At 43.9% G+C, this 21,051-nt stretch overlaps 1 protein-coding gene across 4 annotated transcripts in view; it reads right to left on the bottom strand.

Moving 5' to 3' along the window:
* MDGA1 (MAM domain containing glycosylphosphatidylinositol anchor 1) overlaps nt 1-21,051 on the bottom strand; it is a 456,809-nt gene that overhangs the window by 269,819 nt on the left and 165,939 nt on the right. For all 4 annotated transcript variants that reach the window (XR_009555734.1, XM_060244909.1, XM_060244890.1 and 1 more), the window contains exon 5: nt 8,731-8,863. Coding sequence is in view for 3 of the 4 variants with exons in the window: in XM_060244909.1 (XP_060100892.1) it covers nt 8,731-8,863 (133 nt within the window). In the remaining variant the exon portion in view is untranslated. The remainder of the gene's footprint in view (nt 1-8,730; nt 8,864-21,051) is intronic.

Genomic DNA, 21,051 nt, shown 5'->3' on the forward strand with positions numbered 1-21,051 from the left:
TTGTTGCAATTAAGATGAACATTTTGCCAAGAATAATGTATTTGTTCCAAATTATTCCAATTGTGAAAGACAGCAAACAATTTAACAAATGGCAAAGGAAGATTTCTGAATTTGTATGGGCTGGGAAGAAACCAAGGATTAAGATGAAAATTTTAACAGATGCTAAGGAGAGGGGAGGTTTTCAACTTCCAGATTTAAGACTGTATCATGATGCAGTTTGTTTGACATGGATAAAGGATTGGATGATGTTGTTAAATAAAAAACTTTTATTATTAGAAGCTCATGGGAACAAATTTAGCTGGCATGCTTATATGTACTATGGGAAAAATAAGATGGACGGTCTTTTTTCTCACCATTATATTAGAAATAATCTGCTAAATACATGGATAAAATATAAGAAATATGGTGATGAAAGAAAGCCGCTTTGGATAGTGCCAGCAGAAGTAATAAGAATAACAGCTGAATATGATGAAGAGAGAGGGATGTCATATAACCAACTGCTAAAGATTCAAGGTGATAAAGTTGAATTAAAATCTGCAGAAGAGTTAAACAACAAGTATGACTGGTTTCAAATGCAACAAATAAAAAGCTTGATAGAAAATCTGTTGGAATTAGACGTGAGCAAACGGAATTGGAAAAGGTTCTGCTTGGAGATAATGAAAAATTAATATCGAAAATATATAAATTATTGTTGAAATGGTCTACAGAAGAAGAAGTAGTAAAATCACAAATGATTAAATGGGAAATTAATGTAAACAAGGAAATACAAATGGATACATGGGAATATCTTTGGAAGAACTCGATGAAAATATCAACGTGTCAGGGTATCAAAGAAAACTGTTTCAAGATGATGTATAGGTGGTATATGACTGAAAAAAGCTGGCAAAGATGAGTAAAAAGATGTCGAATAGATGCTGGACATGAAGGTTCCTTTTACCATATGTGGTGGACTTGTGGAAAAGCGAAAAAGTTTTGGCAAATGATACAACAAGAAATATCTCAAATTTTGGGATATGATTTTAAGAAAGTAGCAGAGGCTTTTTTATTGGGATTACAAATGGAAAAATTTCCAAAAGACGATAAAACTTTAATTTGGTACTTGCTCTCAGCTGCTAGGACATTATATGCGCAGTTATGGAAACAAGAAAAAACACCAGAGAAATGGGACTGGATTGTGAAAGTTTTATCATGGAGTGAGATGGATAAACTATCAAGAATTTTAAGAGACTATGATTTGGAAGTGTTTAAGAGGGAATGGAAGAAATCTAGAGGATATATAGAAAAAGAGTGGAATTTGAAAGGACATTGGCCAATTTTTTAACAATGAATTTAAGGAAAAGGGAAAATTGAACTTTGATGGGTTAAGGGTACCTTTATAAGTGAACTTAACTTTATAAGTGAACTTAACATCGGCGGAAGTCTAGTAAAGGAGGGAGGGGGGATTGGAAAAATATCATATGGGTTAGGGATAGTAATGATATAATTTGATATTGTTACCATATGCTATTAATAAATTGTTTTAAACCCAGAATGTGTGGGGGAGGGGATGTCTGCTGGGCACTCCTATTGAAAATTGATCCATGGGTATCTGGGGCTCTAGAGGGACTGTTTTTTTTAGGTAGGCAGGCCTTGAATTCAGCAGGAGCTCACAGGAGCACAGCTCCTGGACTTTTCTGATGCCCTCCTCCTCCTGTCCCATGTACCTTGTCCATTGAGTAATAGATTCAGCTGCATAACAATCCCTGGATTAGGAGAGGGGAAACCAACCAGCCACCAGGAGCTTTGCCACACCCCCAACAGCCCTCATTAACTCCTGGAAAAGCCCATACCACCGTTTCTCCACTTCTTATGTGATTTTAGGTGGCGGGTTGCTTGCTGGCCTTTTGACTGTGGAGGCGGGCGGCCAAGGAGAGCCCCAGGTGAGCGAGGTCTGCTTGAGCTGACTGGATCTCTAGCCAGCCCAAGCAGGCCTCACTTGCCTGGGGCTCTCCTTTCTTGTGTCAGGTTGCTTTTGGCAGGTGGGGTGGGGGGCTGCAGCATATGCTAATGAGGTATGCTAATGAGTTCCACCACCTATTTTTCTACAAAATGACCCCTGGAGGTAGATGCACCAAATTTTCAGCATAGCATCTGATACCTCTCCTTAAAGAACTACCCAAGCTCCAAAAAGATTGGAATGGGGGGTCGAATTCTATGAGCCCCAAAAGAAGATACCCCTACCCTTCATTATTCCAAATGGAAGGAAGGCATTTAAAAGGAGCATGGTCCCTTTAAATGTGATGGCCAGAACTCCCTTTGGAGTTCAACTTGTCACATCCTTGCTCTTGGCTCCACCCAGATATGTTTTGAGTCAGGCTAAGCAACTCCTAGGGCAGCCCCTAGGCGCAGAGTGGTAAAGCTGCAGTACTGCAGTCCTAAGCTCTGCTCACAATCTGAGTTTGATCCCAGTGGAAGCTGGGTTCAGGTAGCTGGCTCAAGGTTGACTCAGCCTTCCATCCTTCCGAGGTCGGTAAAATCATTACCCAGCTTGGGGGGGGGGGGGGAATGTCGATGACTGGGGAAGGCAATGGCAAATCACCCCATTAAAAAGTCTGCCATGAAAACATCGTGATGCGACGTCACCCCACAGTCGGAAATGACTGGTGCTTGCACAGGGGACTATCTTTACCTTTTTAAGCAACCTTAGTGATCGCAGCCCTAGTCCCACTAACCACTCACCCACATTGATGTTCCAGCTCTTTCCAATTGCTTAGTAGTCAGGTGAGCTGAGTCCTTCTTGTCCTCAAGGCATATGGTTGGCAACCTCCAGGTGGAGTTTGGAATTAGAATTCTCCTGGAATTATAACCAGGCTTCCTATCGCCCTGTGAAGTCGGTTATGCCAACCAAGAAAACCACTGGTCCAAGGTCATCCACCAAGCCTCTGGGCAGAGAGGGAATTTGAACCTGGGTCTTTCCAGCTGCAGACTAACATTACACTACATGAGGGAGGAAGGGTGCTTGTCACTGACTTCCTGATTCCCTGTTCTCACACCTTCATTAACACTTTCATTTGGGCAACAGGACCAGTCTCTACTGCCAAGGACCAATACTAAGCGAGATGCAGTTTATGGCTGCAATAGGAAAGCCACAGGCTCAGAGTATATTCGCTCCCCGCCCCCCCTTGATGTATGAGGCTTTGCTCTGAAATAAACTCTATGAAGCTCTGGCTTAGACAAGAATTCAAAACTATTCTTTTTATTTTATGTCAGCTTCTCAGCCTTAATAGCTAAAATCCTGCTGAGCAACAACATTTTATTTTATTTTGCTCAGTAATATCAGAAAATGTGACCTGATGGGAATGGAGCTACCTTGGGGCAGCTTGTTTATATGTATAACTGGGAGGAAAGGAACCTGTAAAAGTGCCACCTGCATCTTGTAAAAGTGCCAGCAGCACTTCTCTAGGCAACTGAGCTCTGGTTAGACAGCAGAAAAGCCAAGAGCAGCTTTGGGGCCCTCACTCCCACCCCCATCCTCCCTCCCTTTGCCAGAGGATGGCAGCTAGCAATATGCAGCCATTGTTATGCAGGAGATGAATCTCATTTATTTGTAACCTGTGGCGATTCCTTTTGTTCTCGGCTCAGAAAACTTGCTGGCAAAGTCAGGCTGTGGAAGGGTATGTGTGTGTGCCTGTGTGTGTGAGAGAGGGGGTGCCAATAAAAACAAAGAGTCGCTTTCAATTCCCTTTGATGTCCAATTTGCTGCAGTAAAACTGCAGGAGAATTTGCTAGCTGCGCTGCTTAACTTCTCGGAAAGCAAGGGAGAAAATAGCATACTTTGTGCTGTGCTGTACACTGTCTGCTGTATCAACAACAGCCCTGTGGCTGACCTTCTGCACTTCATAATTATACAGTCATTAATAATAGAAGCCTAAGAAACACAGGATGCATATACAGGAAGGAAGTAACAGTGGTCAGTTACCCTCTTCATGGAAACTTGGTTGCATTCAAAAGCAAGGTAGTTTAAAAGTGGGAGAAGCTTATCTGGTTTCTCATTTAAAAGGTTATGGGGAAATTTTGACATGATTTTGATATTGGCTACAAGTAGAAAATAGGGTTGCTGAACCCCCAGACCTGCCAGGGGATCCCCTGGTCTTCAGGGCTCCAATCTGCCACCAGCCAACTGGCCAATGGCAAAAACCCCACTCCCAAATAATAATAATAATAAGATGAAGAAGATATTGGATTTATATCCCGCCCTCCACTCCGAAGAGTCTCAGAGCGGCTCACAATCTCCTTTACCTTCCTCTCCCACAACAGACACCCTGTGAGGTGGGTGGGGCTGAGAGGGCTCTCACAGCAGCTGCCCTTTCAAGGACAACCTCTGCCAGAGCTATGGCTGACCCAAGGCCATGCTAGCAGGTGCAAGTGGAGGAGTGGGGAATCAAATCCGGTTCTCCCAGATAAGAGTCTGCACGCTTAGCCACTACACCAAACTTGCTCTCCCTGATATCCCTGATATGATGACATCACTTGGAAATGATGTCACCATGCCACTGAAGTGGCAAGGCAATGCTCTGATTTTTGGGCAAACTCTATGATTTTGTAGCCAAACCATAGAAGTTTGATCCAAAACTTAGAGCCCAATGTCAGAAATGTGATAGTCACTTCTGAGTGATGTTGTTGCATTGCACATGTAAACCACACATGGTAGAAGACTCCAGGAGAGGCTCCAAGATCCCCCCACCAGCAGTGAGCTAGAACCTGGCAACCCTAGTCCATCCAAAAAAGTTTTTGAGATCCACACCCTCATAGGTGTGGATCCTTGATTGCCAGCACCATACCCTAAAGCAGCATATCCTATGCTTTCAACATTCAGAGGTGTCCAGTTCCAAGGTGTTCTTACACTGAGTCAGATCACTGGTCTGCCTAGCTCAGTTATCAGCTACACTGAAAGGCAGGAGCTCCCCAGCACAGTAGAATGTAGAACATCACAGACTGTATCTCTTGCATTTCATAGATTCCATTTCCCCTTGGGTGTGTGTATAGTCCACTCACTGAGATATTTAGTTCATGTATCTGATGAAGCAGACTAAAGCCCATAAAAGTATATTATGCTCCAATGAATCTGTTAGTCTTTAAAGTACCCAAGACTCTTTTTTGTTTGTATCTTATATAAATAATCCTTAAAACAATGCTGTAAGGTATATCAGTGTTATTTGCCCTAACAAAATGGAGGGTGCCAGGTAGATGAGATGGAGATCACAGCTTTCCCAGAATCTTTCAAAAGGAAACTTTCAGGCATGGGCAGACTCAATCAGACTGAGGCATCTGAAAAGATGGTTTAATCACTGCAATAAGATTCACCTACTAAGATCTCCCACCAGTGGTAATAGGAGTGGTGTGTGTATTTGGGGGGGGGGGTGTCTGATAGTGCAATGCACACCTGAAATACACTTTTAAAAATACACTAGGAAGATCTGATTATCAGGGCTTTTGTTCTGGAAAAAGAGGTGCTAGAACTCTCAAGCTAGCAAGAAAAGAGCATCAGAAAGCTGTCAGTGTCTGGGGGTGCTCTTGCAAAGCTTTTTACCCAGCCAGGCTGGAAGATGGGAGAGGGGCATGAGGAAGTCCATGAAAGCCAGCACATAAAATAATTCTTCCACCTCCCTCCTTTTGGTGCTGTTTCTCGGGTGCTCAGTCCCAGCTGCCCAGGGATGGCTTGGAAGTAGGACAGTAAATCAAAAGCCCAAGCAGCATCACCAGCCTCAGCATCCTGGCAGAAATGCACCCCTCCAGAGCTGGCTTGTGCCAGTAAGTGAGCTCACAGTGGCAAGTATCCTTCTTAAAGGATACTTTCCACGTTATGCTCACCACCCATACAATTATGAACGTATTCTTGTATTCTTGCTCAGATTGCATGGAATCCAATCCCAAAGCAGAGGCAAGAGATCAGATCCAGTGAGCTTTGCCTTCCCATCTTTCAGCATTAAGTGCATCAATTGGGAAAGGGGGGATGGGTTCCAGCCTCCATATAAGACTCACTTATTGAATGTTTGCTAGCCCCCTGTGGACAAGAGAACAACCAAATTGGACCAATTTGGCTACATGCAGAGGGAGGCAATTACATGGTGGGAGTCCAGACTGTTAGTGGCACCTCTGGTGAGAAAGCTGGGGGGTGGAAAATGATGATTGCCAAGCAGCCGAACCACCCACCCTGATCCTGGGAGTGGGGAGGAGGTAAAGAGACAGCTGGTAAGGCCACTGCAGCTGCCCCCAAGGTTCTCTTAGTTGACCCTGACGCTCCCCCCAAGTCGATCACCTGCCCCAACAGAGGGACCTCTAAGCCTAGCCTGTAGTTGCAGGCATGATGCAACATGGCTGCTGTCTCAGAGGGAAGCTGCCGTGTCCCAGTCTACTGAGGCCTCAGGCAGCCACAAGACCACTGCTGAGGCTGGGAAGAACTTTCCATCATCCCCTCCCGTGTGCCCTATGCCACCTCAATTGCTACCAAGGGAGGTCCCTGTCTGCTGCTGAGGCAAAAGCTGCAATCCTGGGTCTCCTCCTGATGCTCGACCCCATTCCCCACATTGGGGGCCCCCATACAAACCCTCTGTTTGCCTGCCTTTCCCTTTCTCCAGCAACTGCCGTCTATGAGGTACCTGTCTCCCCTTTTCACTTTCATTTGTGTCCTTCCTGCTGGACTCAACTATAGCTGTGCCTTCTCTTCAGGCTGCCAAGAGCCTTTGCACCAAGGCATGTTCGTGTGATTGGCAGGAAGTCAGCATCAGGTCAGGAGGAGTCAAAGAGGTGCTAAAGCACATGCTCAAAGGGGTTTTGGGGCATTCCAGCAGAAAAAAAGCCCTGCTGATTATAGATCCCCCATGTCTCTCCAACAAGTTCACAACTCAGCTATTATTTTAACTCTAAAGACTTGTACTTTAAATCCATCCCCAGTTCTTACAGCTGTTTTCTAAATCCTTCCCAATGTGTTAACATTCTTCTCAGCAAGCTCTCAAAATTGAACCTGGTACATGCAATCATACTATTGCTCACTAGAGAGGCACTGCTCCTTCTTACGTTCCAGATTGCATGCTTTTTAAAAATGCCCGTCCATTGGCCTTTTCACCTCCCATAGTACAACACCACCTTGTTAACTTGTGTTCTGTTTGTTATCTCCTAAAGCCTTCTAACGTATGCTGCTACCAAGCCATTTATTCCCCAAAGGACATAACTCACGGACAGAGCACATGCACTGCATCTATAAAGCCCCATCTTCAATCCTGCCTACCCTAAGCACTATTTCCTTTTGAATGGAGAGAGAGTCAGTGAGGCCCAAAGGCCTGCTCTTGAATGTTTTTACCATTCGCTCAAGAAATAAGCAATATATTTCATGAGATCTGGTTATTATTGCTTTTTTTGTAGATTTCACAAGAATTACAGTGATGTAACCAAAAGACAGACTTCTCCCCTATGGCAGTAAAAAGAATTTGTACCTGAGACTTAGTTACCTGGTGCATAGGTCCATAAGTATCAATCAATTAATTTATTCAGCCAGTGATTAGTACAAGTCAAAAGCAAAAACTATTCAATAAAACATTTAATAATAGAATTGGTCTAAATATAACAGAAATATCTCTAAGTTCTGACATTTAAAATCCATACGTAAAACTTAGGATCTACACCAGTTAGATATCTCTAAAATGCATAGGTCCATGAGAACAGGTTAGAAAACTAGTCATTCAATACCACAAATGTATCTGAGGCATACTCACACATAGTGTGAAACACAGGGGAGGCACTGCTTCCCCCCTTCCCCATTGTCCTGCCAGTCATTAAATGAATGATGTGAAGAACTGGAAAAGACCCTTCTCTGACTGGCTCAAACAAGACATTGCTGTTTCAACCCATTTAGACTAGAGTCTGTTAGAAACTACAGCCACATGTGTTCACTGAATGGAAGGGAGACTATATATGAGAATGCTGGTCCTTCTTCCACCTCAGTGTCTTCAAGGGTGACCATGTGGAGGAAGTGACCACACAAACTCTCTCTCCCCATGATCAGCAACATTCAGAAAGCAGGAAGGGGCATAAACACAGCCACTTCCTCAGCAAAGTCATACCTTGCAGTCAGCCAGGTGGTAGGGCCGCCATACTTGCACCTGAGCTCCTTCCTTGAATGGTCAGTGAACATGTGGGCCTGTCACCTATACCAGGCTCAAGTCTAGGACAATTATGTATCAAGTGGTGGTGGTGTGTGTGAGGGGGTGGGGTTCAATTTTACAAACAAAAGGAGTGCCTTGGGGCACAAAACCCTCCCCTTGCAACCTCTCGCCCAGGGGTTTTTCTGCCAGCCAGGTACACTTCTGGTATTGAAGCCCAGCTGAGGGAAAAGCAGTCTCAGGAGCCCCTCCAGCAGGAAAGTACTCTGGAGACTGGGGCAATATCTAAGTATAAGGCAGTCCAAATCTGAAACTCAGTTTATGAATTTTGAACTCACAAATTCACTTTTTGCAGCAGTTCTTTGAGTCCATACATATGGAGCTATGATGTTGGAATTAGTTGTTTAGTGAGTTGTTTCCTTTTATAGGTGTATCAATAAACTGGTTTCACTAAGGGCCCAAGTCTCACTCTTGCCCAAAGATCCCCATACAGAATTCTTAATAGGGCCTTCCCTGCTGATCTTAGTGGGTGGCAACCATACAGTGAGAGGCATTTCCTAATGACGTTACCTACTGGAATTCCCTGACTTACCTGTTGTGTTGGTAAGCTCAAAAGTGATTGACTTGTCAGGAATGCCACAGACATTTCTAACAGACACCTGACATGTGTAACTGGCATAGTCTTGGGGTCGCAGATTTTTCAGCTTCAGGACTTTGGTTTCTCCCTGGAGGGTATGGAAGGAAACAGGATGAGAAAGGAAGAATGATGAACTGCTAGTTGTTTCAACCCTTTGAAATGACCCCCGATGGTTATTTATTGAAACAGAACTGGCCCAAACATTCTGCAGTGCTAATACGTTTATTTAATGTGATCATATTGTACTTGACAGCATCCATCCATAGGGTTACACTGTCCCATGATCACATGGAGAAAATATTGTGTGAACCCAAGTATAGTCTGCATTCCTAACACAGGAATGTGGTTCTTCTTGTGATCATGACAGGTTCAAAAGGGAATATTTATTTATCCTCTCTATCATCATCTTCCATTGTCTTCACATGTACTTGTGTATAGGTATACTTCTAGTACACACAGATACAAGCCTGAAATAATGCATGGAAGAAACTTAGCAAAGGGGTTGTACGGGGAAATGACAACAAACTACTAGATGATGTGAAAGATTCCCAGTAAACAAGCCCCTTGAACAGATGCTCAGTCAATAGTATCTTAGTATAAAAGTAGATCAGAACTTAATCCTCTGCTTAGATGAGGCAAGAAGTTCTATCTGCTAATATTTTCAGCATCTAACAATATTACATGATGAGGAAATAAATTAGCAGACCATCACAAGATAATTGAAAAGATTTGCAGATGATTCATCAACAATATGGATCAACATTACTGAGGTATATATTGAGTATTTGTTGAGGTATATGTTGTACATCACCCTGAGTCCTCCAGGGGAGGATGGTTTATAAATTAAATCAATCAATCAATTTGCTGTCTGGATCTATTTATACAATTGGACCTACACTTTGTAACAAATGTTTGTATTTTGCACAGGGATGCCAAAAAACAGCTGTAATACATTTACTTGAGAACTCATCAAGTATTTTAAAAATTGTACAGCCAGAATTGGCAATTAGACTGAAAAGATATACAAAAATAAGGTTGGCAGGATAATGTAGAAACAAAAGCACTGAAATGATCACTTAAGATTCTACTCAGATGCAAACCAATCTAAATCCAGTTTATTTTAACAGGTGTTCATGGAGCTCCCCAAATCTGATTGTGCCAGTTATTGACACACAATCATAGAGTTGTAATAGAATCAATGGATCAACTACTGCAATTCCTTCTCCTAAAACAATTTACTTAATTCCTGACAGATGCATTCCAATCTCTTACAGAAGCAGCCTCTACAGTCTCTCTACACCATTTATTCCACAGCTGAACTGCTCTGCATATACCTTTACTTATTGTCCTTTCTTCATTAACCAAACATTTATTCCCCTATTTTTTCTACTATGTTTTTGAATATTTGAAAATAGTCAAATATATAGGTTGGCATTGAAATCTCTCTGCTGTTCATGCAAGAGGGTGAGGAATGCTTCTTGCCAATGTCTCCTTCCTACTGCAGACCTCCGCATTGCACCCCATGACAAACTTGAGTTTTCTGACATCAGGAGCAGTTTTTTTGTGTAGTGTGCAAGGCTACAATGAAAAAGGAGAGGCAGGAATCAGCCTTTCCATTAGGAATTTACCATAAAAATGTTTCAGAAACATTTTCATTACCCACATGTTTGACATAAATACTGTATAGCCACTTCATCAATATCATAAATAAAGACACTAACAGTACCATGCTATGAAGAGTTACTCCTGTCTAAGATGAATGGGCTTAGACTGGAGTAATTCTGAACAGGATTGCACTGTATATATAGCACTGAGCTGAGAACATCCCTGCAGCAGACAGCAGAATGCTTCTTTCCTTGACTGATTTGTTACTATGCTCTGAGATTTTTTCAGGTAATGGGACAATCATTTCTGACTGTGAGCTTTTCTGCTTTTGGGAGGCGGTGGTTCTGGCCCCATATTGCTTCTCCACTCATTTCTGTGCCTCATTTCCACTCATTTTTGTGCCTCTAGTTTTCATGTCAGTTGTTTTAGTTCCCCCACCCCTTTTCACTTTTGAGACCACACAATCATTTTCTGGAAGTTAATTTTGACTTGCCTTTTTCCTCATGAGTAATTTTTCTGTTGGGTTTCTTTGCCCTGCACATGCCCACCCAGTTCCAGCCCACTTTTTGATGACTGGACTGAAGTCATAATAATAATAAAAAAAATCCCCCAAATATGAATAGTTTGTTTCATTTTGTTAAAAATACAGCTCTTATCTCAATATATACCGTATTTTCAGTCCATAAGACGCTCTGGACCATAGGACGCACCTTCCTCCTGGGGGGCAATCTGCTGCCTCGGCCTCCGATCCCGGCACTTCCTTCACACCTGCCTGCCTGGCTCTAGCTCTGCTGCCAGCAAGCGCTGGAATCGCTCCACGCTGCCCCCACCGCAAACCCAGCACTTCGCGAGCGCCGGCTGCGGAGGGGGCAGCGTGCTTCCTCTGTGCCTGTCTGCCTGGCTCCAGCTATGCAGCTCCCTCCGCCCTCCGATCCCGGCGCTTGCTTTAAGCATCAGAGCTGGAGCCAGGCAGACAGGCACGGAGGAAGCACGCTGCCCCCTCCGCAGCCGGCGCTCGCGAAGTGCTGGGTTTGCGGTGGGGGCAGCGTGGAGCGATCCCAGCACTTGCTGGAAGCAAAGCTGGAGCCAGACAGGCAGGCGCGGGGGAAGTGCCGGGATAGGAGGTGGAGGCAGTGGATCGCGCCCCCCCTCCCCCAAGGAAGGTACGCCCTATTGTCCCTTCACTCCATAAGATGCACACACTTCCCCCCCACCACCACTTTTTTTGGGGGGGGGGGAAGTGCATCTTATGGTCCGAAAAATATGGTAAATATACCCTTGTTTAATTGATTCTTTGAATTCTTGGTTTTCATTTTTTTAAAGTCTCTAGCTTTTACTCTTGTGGAGACAGGCCTTTTCCTTATATCTCCATGAGGGAAACACTAGAGACTTACTTTTCAAATGAAAGCTGGGCATTCAGAGAACCTGTTGAACCCATCATTACAATGGTATACAAAAAAAATCCAGCCAAAATATTGATATAGTGATACAGGCATGCACAGCAAAGAAAAAGGGGGAGAGCACTAGGGTTGCCAGCAGGGCTTTTTTTGTAGCAGGAACTCCTTAGCATATTAGTCCACACAGCCCTGATGTAGCCAATCCTCCTGGAGCTTTCAGGGCTCTTGTTTCGGGGCCTCCAGGAGGAGAGGTTATATCAGTGGTGTGTGGCCTAATATGCAAAGGAGTTCCTGCTGCAAAAAAAGCCCTTGCTGCCAGGTCCTGCCTTCTCCCCAGCAAGGAACTTTGGGAGGAATTCCTGAAGGGGGCAGGGATGCCCCAATGCAATGTTACACAGAAGTGATGTCATCACATTGTGGACTGGCACCCTGCACACCTGAACTTCAGCAGTGAATTTGCAGTTGGAGTTTAGGCATGTGCCCCCTGCTTGTTGCAGACAGTTCAAAAGAAGCAAGGCCATGAGCACCAGAACTCCAAGCAGTGAATTTGCCACTGGAATTCAGGTGTGTGCCCCACATCTTGCAGACAGCATTTAAAGGGCCCCTTTAAATGCTGTTTGGAAGAAGCAAGGCTGCATACACCTGAACTCCAAGTTGTGAATTTGCCACTGGAGTTCAAGTGTACACACACACCCTTCACTGCTTCTTGCAGACAGCATTTAAATGGAAGCTTTAAATGCTGTTGTGAAGAATCAGAGTCCATGAATGCCTGAACTCCAGTGGTGAATTCTCTGCTTGGAGTTCAGGTGTGTGGCTGGCAGCCACCCCTCTCCCTCTCTCCTGCAAGATTTAAAGGGCCCTCCAGCTGGTCAGTGAGCCACATGCTCCCGCCAATCAGCTGGAGGGCCCTTTAAATCTTGCAAGAGGGGTTGGAAAGGGGTGGCCACTGGTGGTTGCTCTTGGGGGTGAGGCTTCCCTGCCAGCCAGCTGGCTGGTGGCAGGCAGTAACTTCTGAAATTGGGGATCCCCTACCCCCCCCCCCCCCGGGGACTGGCATCCCTAGCTACCACCAATGGTGACAACAACAACAGCACTCTTCCTTGAAACTCCTGATCATTTAAGGCACATGTGGAAGTAAATAAACTCCACAATTGTGAACATTCAGAAGGAGAGCAGATGTGTGGAAGAGACATGCCCAACTGATTCCAATGCTTGTGGATCAAATGCCAAAAAATTAGGAACAAGTCAAGCATACAGAAAAGCCCTATTTCTTCTGTTCAAGAACTCTCACAATTGCTTTTAATGGTATAAAATGGAACTAAGTAGAATCACCAGTTCATGAAATCAAATATTTCACTGATAGACAATTGCCCAGTGGTAAGGCCTGTGGGTCTTGTAGTGGAGGCAGTCGTTTATATTATGCCTGGGGGAATAATATAAACTACTGAGTGCAGCCCATGGTGCAGCACAGTAGTTCGATTTGCATCCAAGGCCCAAACACACAATATTTATTCATCAAAGGTGTTGGCTTTTCCCCCTCTTCTTCCTAGGCTTGCCAGTCCCCAGATCCTAATGTGGGATTCCCTGGTTTGTCAGGCTCCTCCCTGCCCCAGCAGCCACCATGTACCTTCAAACTTCAGCAGGTTTAGAAGAGGCTTGCAACTGTATGTGTTTCTGAATTTGTGTGTGCCTTTAAATCTCATTAAGAGGAAAGCTGCATGGGGCGGGATAAGCAGACAGAGCCATGTTGTTCTCAGTCCCTCTGTCTGGAAGAAAATTCCACCCCCTAGGCTGTTTTTTTAATTTTCCTATTAGTCTGAAGAAGTCGGTTGAAATACAGCAGTTAATTATATTCAACAACATGAGTAAATTGCCCCGGTGAGATCACAAAAGTGTGTGCTTGCTGTGTTTATTTTGGCTGCTTTGTAAGAGTGTGTGTGTTCACTTTCATTTAGTGGAAGTTTAGCTACTGGGGGTTGAGGAAATGAAAACTGTATTCAGAGGAACTGCACTGCCATATTTTTATTTATTTTAGGGAATGGAAAAGTCTCCTGGCTCTACCCCCAAAGTCTCCTAGCTCCGCTCCCAAAGTACCCAGATATTTTCTGAGTTGGACCTGGCAACCCTACTTTTTCCTCTTGATTAGTCTTATTTCTAGTACCTTTCCCTTAAGCAAAAACCCTGACCAAGCTAGACTTTTTGTAGTCTGACAAACCTAAAACTTGGTCAAACAAAATTACTAAGGTACCACTGCAATATATCAATGGAATTATCTTTGCAGAATTAGTTTTCTTATTTTTTTATTGGATTTATATTCTGCCCACTCCACAATAATTAGTATTTGATAGGGTGCTGCCAGACGTACCATTAGTGGCGACACAGCTCCGTCTCGCTGACGGATTAAATGTGTTCGTTCAGACATCCACATCTGGCAATTGAGCGTCATCCAGGGTCATCCCGGCTTGCTACACCTCAATGGCGCATTAATTTGACAGCACAGAAAGTCTGGTCCTTTTTCAAAAAAGCTGCACAAGATCGGCTTTTCCCTGTTTGGACAGCTCACGCGTGATACTGCCTCTCACCTTTTTAAAAAAAAAAAAAAAAAGCCCCAGCAGACATGTGCATTGCCAGATCATCCGGGAATCTGAGGTGACGCTTCTGCTTCTCCAATTAACACAGGATCGGAGGGGGGGGACGTTATCCCACTATTTAGAACAGGAAAAAAAATCTTTTTTTCAATGTGTGGAGGATTTCTGGAACCCCCCCCCCCTCTGAAGTAACGTTTGATTTCCCACCTCCAAACAGTTGGGCGCATGTTCAATGGACCCCCCCTCCCAGAAATCACCACCTGATCACGCCTGCTCCAAGAAAAGAGTGTGATAGTATTGGATGTCTGAACGCTCAACAACAGAATGAGCCGCATTCTTGGATGCTCGTCTGAATGGCCCTGCATTGAATCAATATTCAGCTGTTCAAATTTGAGCGCTACACACACGCTTTTAATGTGACGTGTGACCGCACCCATAGTTACTTTATCAAAAATGGAAAGTATCACAAATGGCTTGATATAATTTGTTTTTAAAAAATAGACATGTTAGCTACTAGTCCTCACTCCATTGTTCTCTAGGTTCTCAGGAATTGTTTTACTATTTGAATATGTTCCTGTATACAGAAATTAAGATGATGAGGACTGTAATTCTATTTCAAGAATGATGGACGCCAGCATTTGCTCATATGGATTCTTCTGGGATTAAAGCATTTCAAAAAATATATGTTAATACCTTTCACCAGCAACAACATTTTTCATCTTTACTTTTCTGACCTGGTCTCAAATTAGTTACATAAAGCAAATACTGCACTTCATTTCACTTTAAGTTTCAGTTCAGAGGCAATTCAAAAAGTCCCACTGGTTTACACTGATCTGTTTCTTTCTTCCCACTTTATGGGTATGGTTTTCCAAAGCCTATTAGTCCTCTTGACCTTTTCTTCCATTTAGATTATCTTTCCTTCATACTTTACTAACTTCTTAAGGCTGTCAATCCATTAGTCTTGCCACCTTAAGATATGTCGATATTTTGACTGAAGTGGCATGCTAACAGGGAGCTCTGAGAATTACCACCCCCCATTATCCATGCTGTGTGTGGTTCCTACCTGTACAGGTGAGCTCATACCTGCTGTTTTGCTTGGAATAAATCTGTCCTAGAAGATATTTTTGGTAAGAGGTCTCATGAATACTTATCAATAATACAGATTCACTAATGCAGATCAGGACATGGAGCTTACATGCAAATATGTTAAGGGAGTAGGGAGCGTATGAGCAGGGTGAATAAGATAAATATATAGGATGCAATACCCCTGTGGAGTAAAAAAACCAACAAAACCTCCCTAGAGAATGGTTGTCATGCTGCATGAACAATCACACTTAAAAAGCCTGCCAGTCAACCAGTGATTTATGCATGGTACTGTATGTATGCATCCAATTTACTGATCAGTAAATGTGTACATCAGTCTACAAAACCCAAGCTGTTAAGTGTACTATTCAATTGTGAATGTAAACCACCGTATAAGCCTTGTTTCAAAGACCAGTGTATGCAGCTTTAATGACCACAAAAGTGAAAGTGATACAAATATCTTTTATTTTGTGATTTACAGATCTTTCTTGGGGGGGCAGGAGCGACACTTGGTAATGGCAAACACTTAATTCAGGAGCTCCTGACCCTCACCTCCAATTAAGTCAACAATGGAACTAATTTGACTTAAAATCAACTATTTATAATGGGGAAAGCCAGCAGAAGCAAATCCAGACCTTCAGTAAGCGATTCCTGGTGCCAGGCGAAACAGCAGAGTTTGGACCTGGGAGCGGGGGTGGGGGGAGGGAGGAGACCAATTATGGCTGCTGATATGAAGCACCACTAGGCAAGAATGACCTAAAGGAAGACTTACACAAATTCTTTATAGACCATTTTGACCCAGCCTTTCTTTTCTCTACCATCTTAGTTATCAAAACTACTAGTTAACAAAGGGTGCATTTCACATGGTATATTTTCCTTAATCCCTGTGCCTCTGTACTGATTATCTGAACCCCTGAAATTCATCTATTGTTCCCAAAGGATCTCCACTCCTTACCTGTCAATGGGGTATCATTATTTTATTATCATGTTCAATCTTATTCCATGGACATAACAAAGTGGAAGACATGCTAGCAGCAGATCTGATGTAACAGTTTTATATGTTTAAATAAATAATCAGAACTTGTTTGCCATTCTGATTATGTGATATAAAGCTTTAAATAATGACAAATACAGCCTGAAAAGGAGCCTTTCAAATTTATTTGATTGACAAACCTCACAAAATGCATATGGTTAGGGTTTTGGCACAGAACTGTGAAGTGGTAGAATTCACAACAGAAAAGAGAAGCTTGGTGGAAGCAGTTTGGCCAGTTCTGAGCCTTGCTGGATAGGACACAATTCTGTCTTGTGACTACCATGGCATTAACTGTCTACTGATTCCCTGATATTTGTAAGTCAACAGGTTTTTGGATCATAAGGGCTGCAATGCAGTCCAGTTTAAATAATATTGATCCTGCAAAAGATCTCCTACCATACTCTTGGATGGTGAGAACAAGCCATAAAACTCTGCTGCTACTGAGAACAACGACATATAGGGTTGCCAATCCCCAGGTGAGGGCAGAGAATCCCCCAGTTTAGAGGCCCTCCCCCCGCTTCAGGGTCATCAGAAAGCAGGGGGAGGGGAGGGAAATGTCTGCTGGGAACTCTGTTATTCCCTATGGAGATTTATTCCCATAGAAAATCATGGATAATTGATCTGCGGGTATCTGGGGCTCTGTGGGGGCTGTTTTTTGGAGTAGAGGCACCAAATTTTCAGTATAGCATCTAGTGCCTCTCCCCAAAATACCCCCCAAGTTTCAAAAAGATTGGACCAGGGGGTCCAATTCTATGAGCCCCAAAAGAAGGTGCCCCTTTCCTTCATTATTTCCAATGAAAGGAAGGAATTGAAAAGGTCCCTTTAAATGTGATGGCCAGAACTCCCTTTGGAGTTCAATTATGCTTGTCACAGCCTTGATCTTGGCTCCACCCCTAATGTCTCCTGGCTCAACCCACAAAGTCTCCTGGCTCCACCCACAAAGTTCCCAGATATTTCTTGAATTGGACTTGGCAACCCTAACAACATAGGTAAAGAGACTATGACCTATCACACATTAAAAGAAAGTCTGCATCCAGAGGCACCTTTAAAACCAACAAAATTTAATTCTAGGTATCTGAAGAAGTGTGCATGTGCATTAATGCTTATACCCAGAATTAAACTTTGTTGGTCTTAAAAGTGCCACAGGACTCAAACTTTGTTCTGTTGCTTGAGACCAACATGGCTACCTGAATCTATCACACATTAATTAGCCAAACAGAAAAAGGCCTAAGGGCACACTGCATCAGAAGGTTCTGCTGTAGTGAAAACACTGTACTTATTCCAGGAATCAGTTTTCCAAATGCGACAGCTTTTCATGAAGAAGCTCTTGAGTGTAAGAGGTTGTGCCACCAACAATAAAAGCACAGGAAGATAAGATCATGGATCAGATGCAAGGTCCATCAAGCCTAGCATCAGTGGGGGGGGGGGGTAGAAACCCACCAGCAGCAACTCATTTGCATATTAGGCCACACCCCCAATGCCAAGTGAGCTGCATTCCTGTGCATTCCTGCTCAAAAAAAGCCCTGCCTAGCCTCCTGTTTCCAAGAACAACTATCAGGACTGGATCTACCTGTTTTTTGAGGAGGGTTTTTTTTAAAAATAATGATGCCCCTTATGGACTCATTCTGCTTTATGGGCCCATAGAATAGAATGGACTCATACCCAATTTGGCACACACACCCTCTGGTGGCACCTGGGGCAAGCGCCCCCTCTGCTCTCCCCCTCGATCCAGCCCTGACAACTATTCAGATTCCCCAGGAAGGACAAGCAGAGTAATCGGCCCCTTCCCAGCTGCACTGGCAACACCAGTCATAGGCTGGGGGCTGCGCTTTGCTTTCCCGGAAGGAGGGAGGCTGACTCTGACTTCCCGGCCATCCAAGAGTTAGAGGACGGGGCGTGGTGTCGGGGCTATAAAGCCCTGGCCCCCGCCCGCGTGCAGCAGTTCTTTCGTGGCTCTCGGCCCACCCACCCGCCCTATGCAGTACAAGTTTTACCGGTCGCCTTATTAGGGGCCAGGTAGGAATTTTTTCATTTTCACAGAATTGGCCTGTGTGAATTTGTTTTTTGCCTACCTTGTACTGCTTGACAGTGTAGGGAGTTTGGGGAGAAGTTTGGTAGATTTGGTTGCTTGGCAGGATGAGGTATTGGCTACAGTCTTTTCAGGGGAGCACCTATGGCTCTGCACCAGTGGGTGCAGGTGGTCTGTATGAACGTAGATGGGCTTTACGGCTCGATGCTGGGAGTGCAGATCATGACAAAGCCTCACCGGGGCAGATCTTTCCTGAGTGATTGATGCCGACAGAGGTGGAGGTGGAGTTTGGGCCTGGCCGCTCAGCACCAGTCAGATGATATTGGGCTCGTGCTGGGGGCAGGGTGGCCCGCCCTTTTGGGACAAGGCGGGGTCCTGTGTTTTGACCCCAGGGCTTGTTCTTGTAGGCCTATACCTCTTGCCATCCTTATTCGTTCAAGTTATGTTTCAATAAAGCGGCCCGGGTTTTTATCCAACACACTGTGTCAGCCTCTTCATCCCGACTGGGAGGGCAAAGATGCTAGCATCTTTCCTGTAGTACAACATATGTTGACCATGTATGTGTTAGCTTTCAAAGTGCCACAAGTCCTTCTGTAGTTTAAAAAAGATTAGTTGTAGGGTTGCCAAGTCCAATTCAAGAAATATCTGGGGACTTTGGAGGTGGGGCCAGGAGACTTTGGGGGTGGAGCCAGGAGACATTGGGGGTGGAGCCAGGAGCACGGGGGTGACAAGCAGAATTGAACTCCAAGGGAGTTCTGGCCATCAAATTTAAAGGGACAGCACACCTTTTAAAATGCCTTCTTTCCATAGAAAATAATGAATGATAGCACCTTCTTTTGGGGCTCGTAGAATTGGACCCCCTGGTCCAATACTTTTGAAACTTGGGGGGTATTTTGAGAAGAGGCACTAGATGCTATACTGAAAATTTGGCACCTCTACCTCAAAAAACAGCCCCCCCGAGCCCCCGATACCCGCGGATCAATTCCCCATCATTCCTTATGGGAATTGTTCATGGAGGTGCATAATGGCTGTGGGGGTGGGGCTTCCCCCGCCGGCCAGCTGGCTGGGGGAGGGGCGAAGCCTGTAAAACCGGGGGATCCCTCGCTGGGACCTGGGGATTGGGAAGCCTAATTAGTTGTATAACTGCTGCTGTTTTAGTGGCAGTAGCTCCATGTAAAATATTTGCTGTTCAGTTTAATTCAGTACTTTTATTGCCATATAAATATTTACTTTTTTGTACATATATGTTTTGTACATATACGTTTTTGCACAGGGCTACCTATGGACATGCATTGTATAAAATCTGTTCTAAAAAGTTCTTTGCAGTTGCTGGTCTAGGTTCAATGAATGGGGATTTGATATAAACACCCTGTGATAATGTGCCACTTGAAAGTGATGATAGGACCAGAGAGTTATACTGAGGAAGTATGAATGAGTTCTGTTTCTTTTCCTTGTAAACTGCAATGTATAATAGGGCAGACTATAGTGAAGTTTTGACACCTCTTGGGCATCAGACCAAGGGTCACATAATTGCTACAGTTTTAGTTGGTTGCTGCAACCCATGGTTTGCACTGCAAACATATAACCACACAGGCAAACTGCTATGATGAATCAAAATGCATTGAGGTAAGCCATTTTCAATATCATATTAAACATTTTCAGCTTGCCGTTGTTGTTCAATGTGTATATAAGCTATGGAAAGTTAGCAGCCAAGAGAAGGACAGAGAATAACGTACTGCCAAGCATCTCCCTTGTTTGCTTTCCATTTCTCACTCTGCAGATGTTTTGGAGGGGAAAACTGATGGCTAAAGAAAATTCCCACCCCACACTCCAAACTCACCCAAGTAATCCTTGTACTCTCATGATCTTTCCTCACAGGGATGACCATAACTGGTGGATCAAATCCCAAGGCAATTTTTTTATGACACCCCCAGAAGACCTATATAATAATTATAAAAACATGCTAAAACTTTTGCCTTATGAGTATCTCTTATAAGGAAGAGAAATGTAAGTTGTAAGAAACAGAGATTTCAGTAAGCAATCTCTATTATGTCTTTTCTAAACTAAAAAAGTCCTAGACTCTTCAGCCTTTCCTCAAAGGAAAGGTCCGCCAAACTCTTAATCATCTTTGTTGCCCTCTTCTGCACTTTTTTTTGGCTCTGCAATGCCCTTTTCAAGATATGGTGAAAATAAAGCCACAAATATGGGAGCGCAGCACCTGAATATGATAGTAGTTCCACCAAAACAAATGACTGCGTGAACAAAACCCACTCCAGTGAGGAAATACTTCCTAATTTACCTACTTCCTGTTTCTCTTCCTATGGTGGCCTAGTGATTAACTAGAGTTGCCAGCATCCACATGGGGCCTAAAGATCTCCTGGAATAACAGCTGATCTCCAGACTACAGAAGTCATTTTCTCTTTTCCAGTGCTTGCCCCTGAGAAATACACACAGGCCTGGCCTTGCAGTTGCCACTTACATGGATTTTACAGAAACAAGTGTTAGAAAAATGCAGAAGTGTGCATCTGGTATCTGATACGA

This window comes from Heteronotia binoei, chromosome 1, assembly GCF_032191835.1.
Source record: "Heteronotia binoei isolate CCM8104 ecotype False Entrance Well chromosome 1, APGP_CSIRO_Hbin_v1, whole genome shotgun sequence".
Taxonomy (NCBI): Eukaryota; Metazoa; Chordata; class Lepidosauria; order Squamata; family Gekkonidae; genus Heteronotia; species Heteronotia binoei.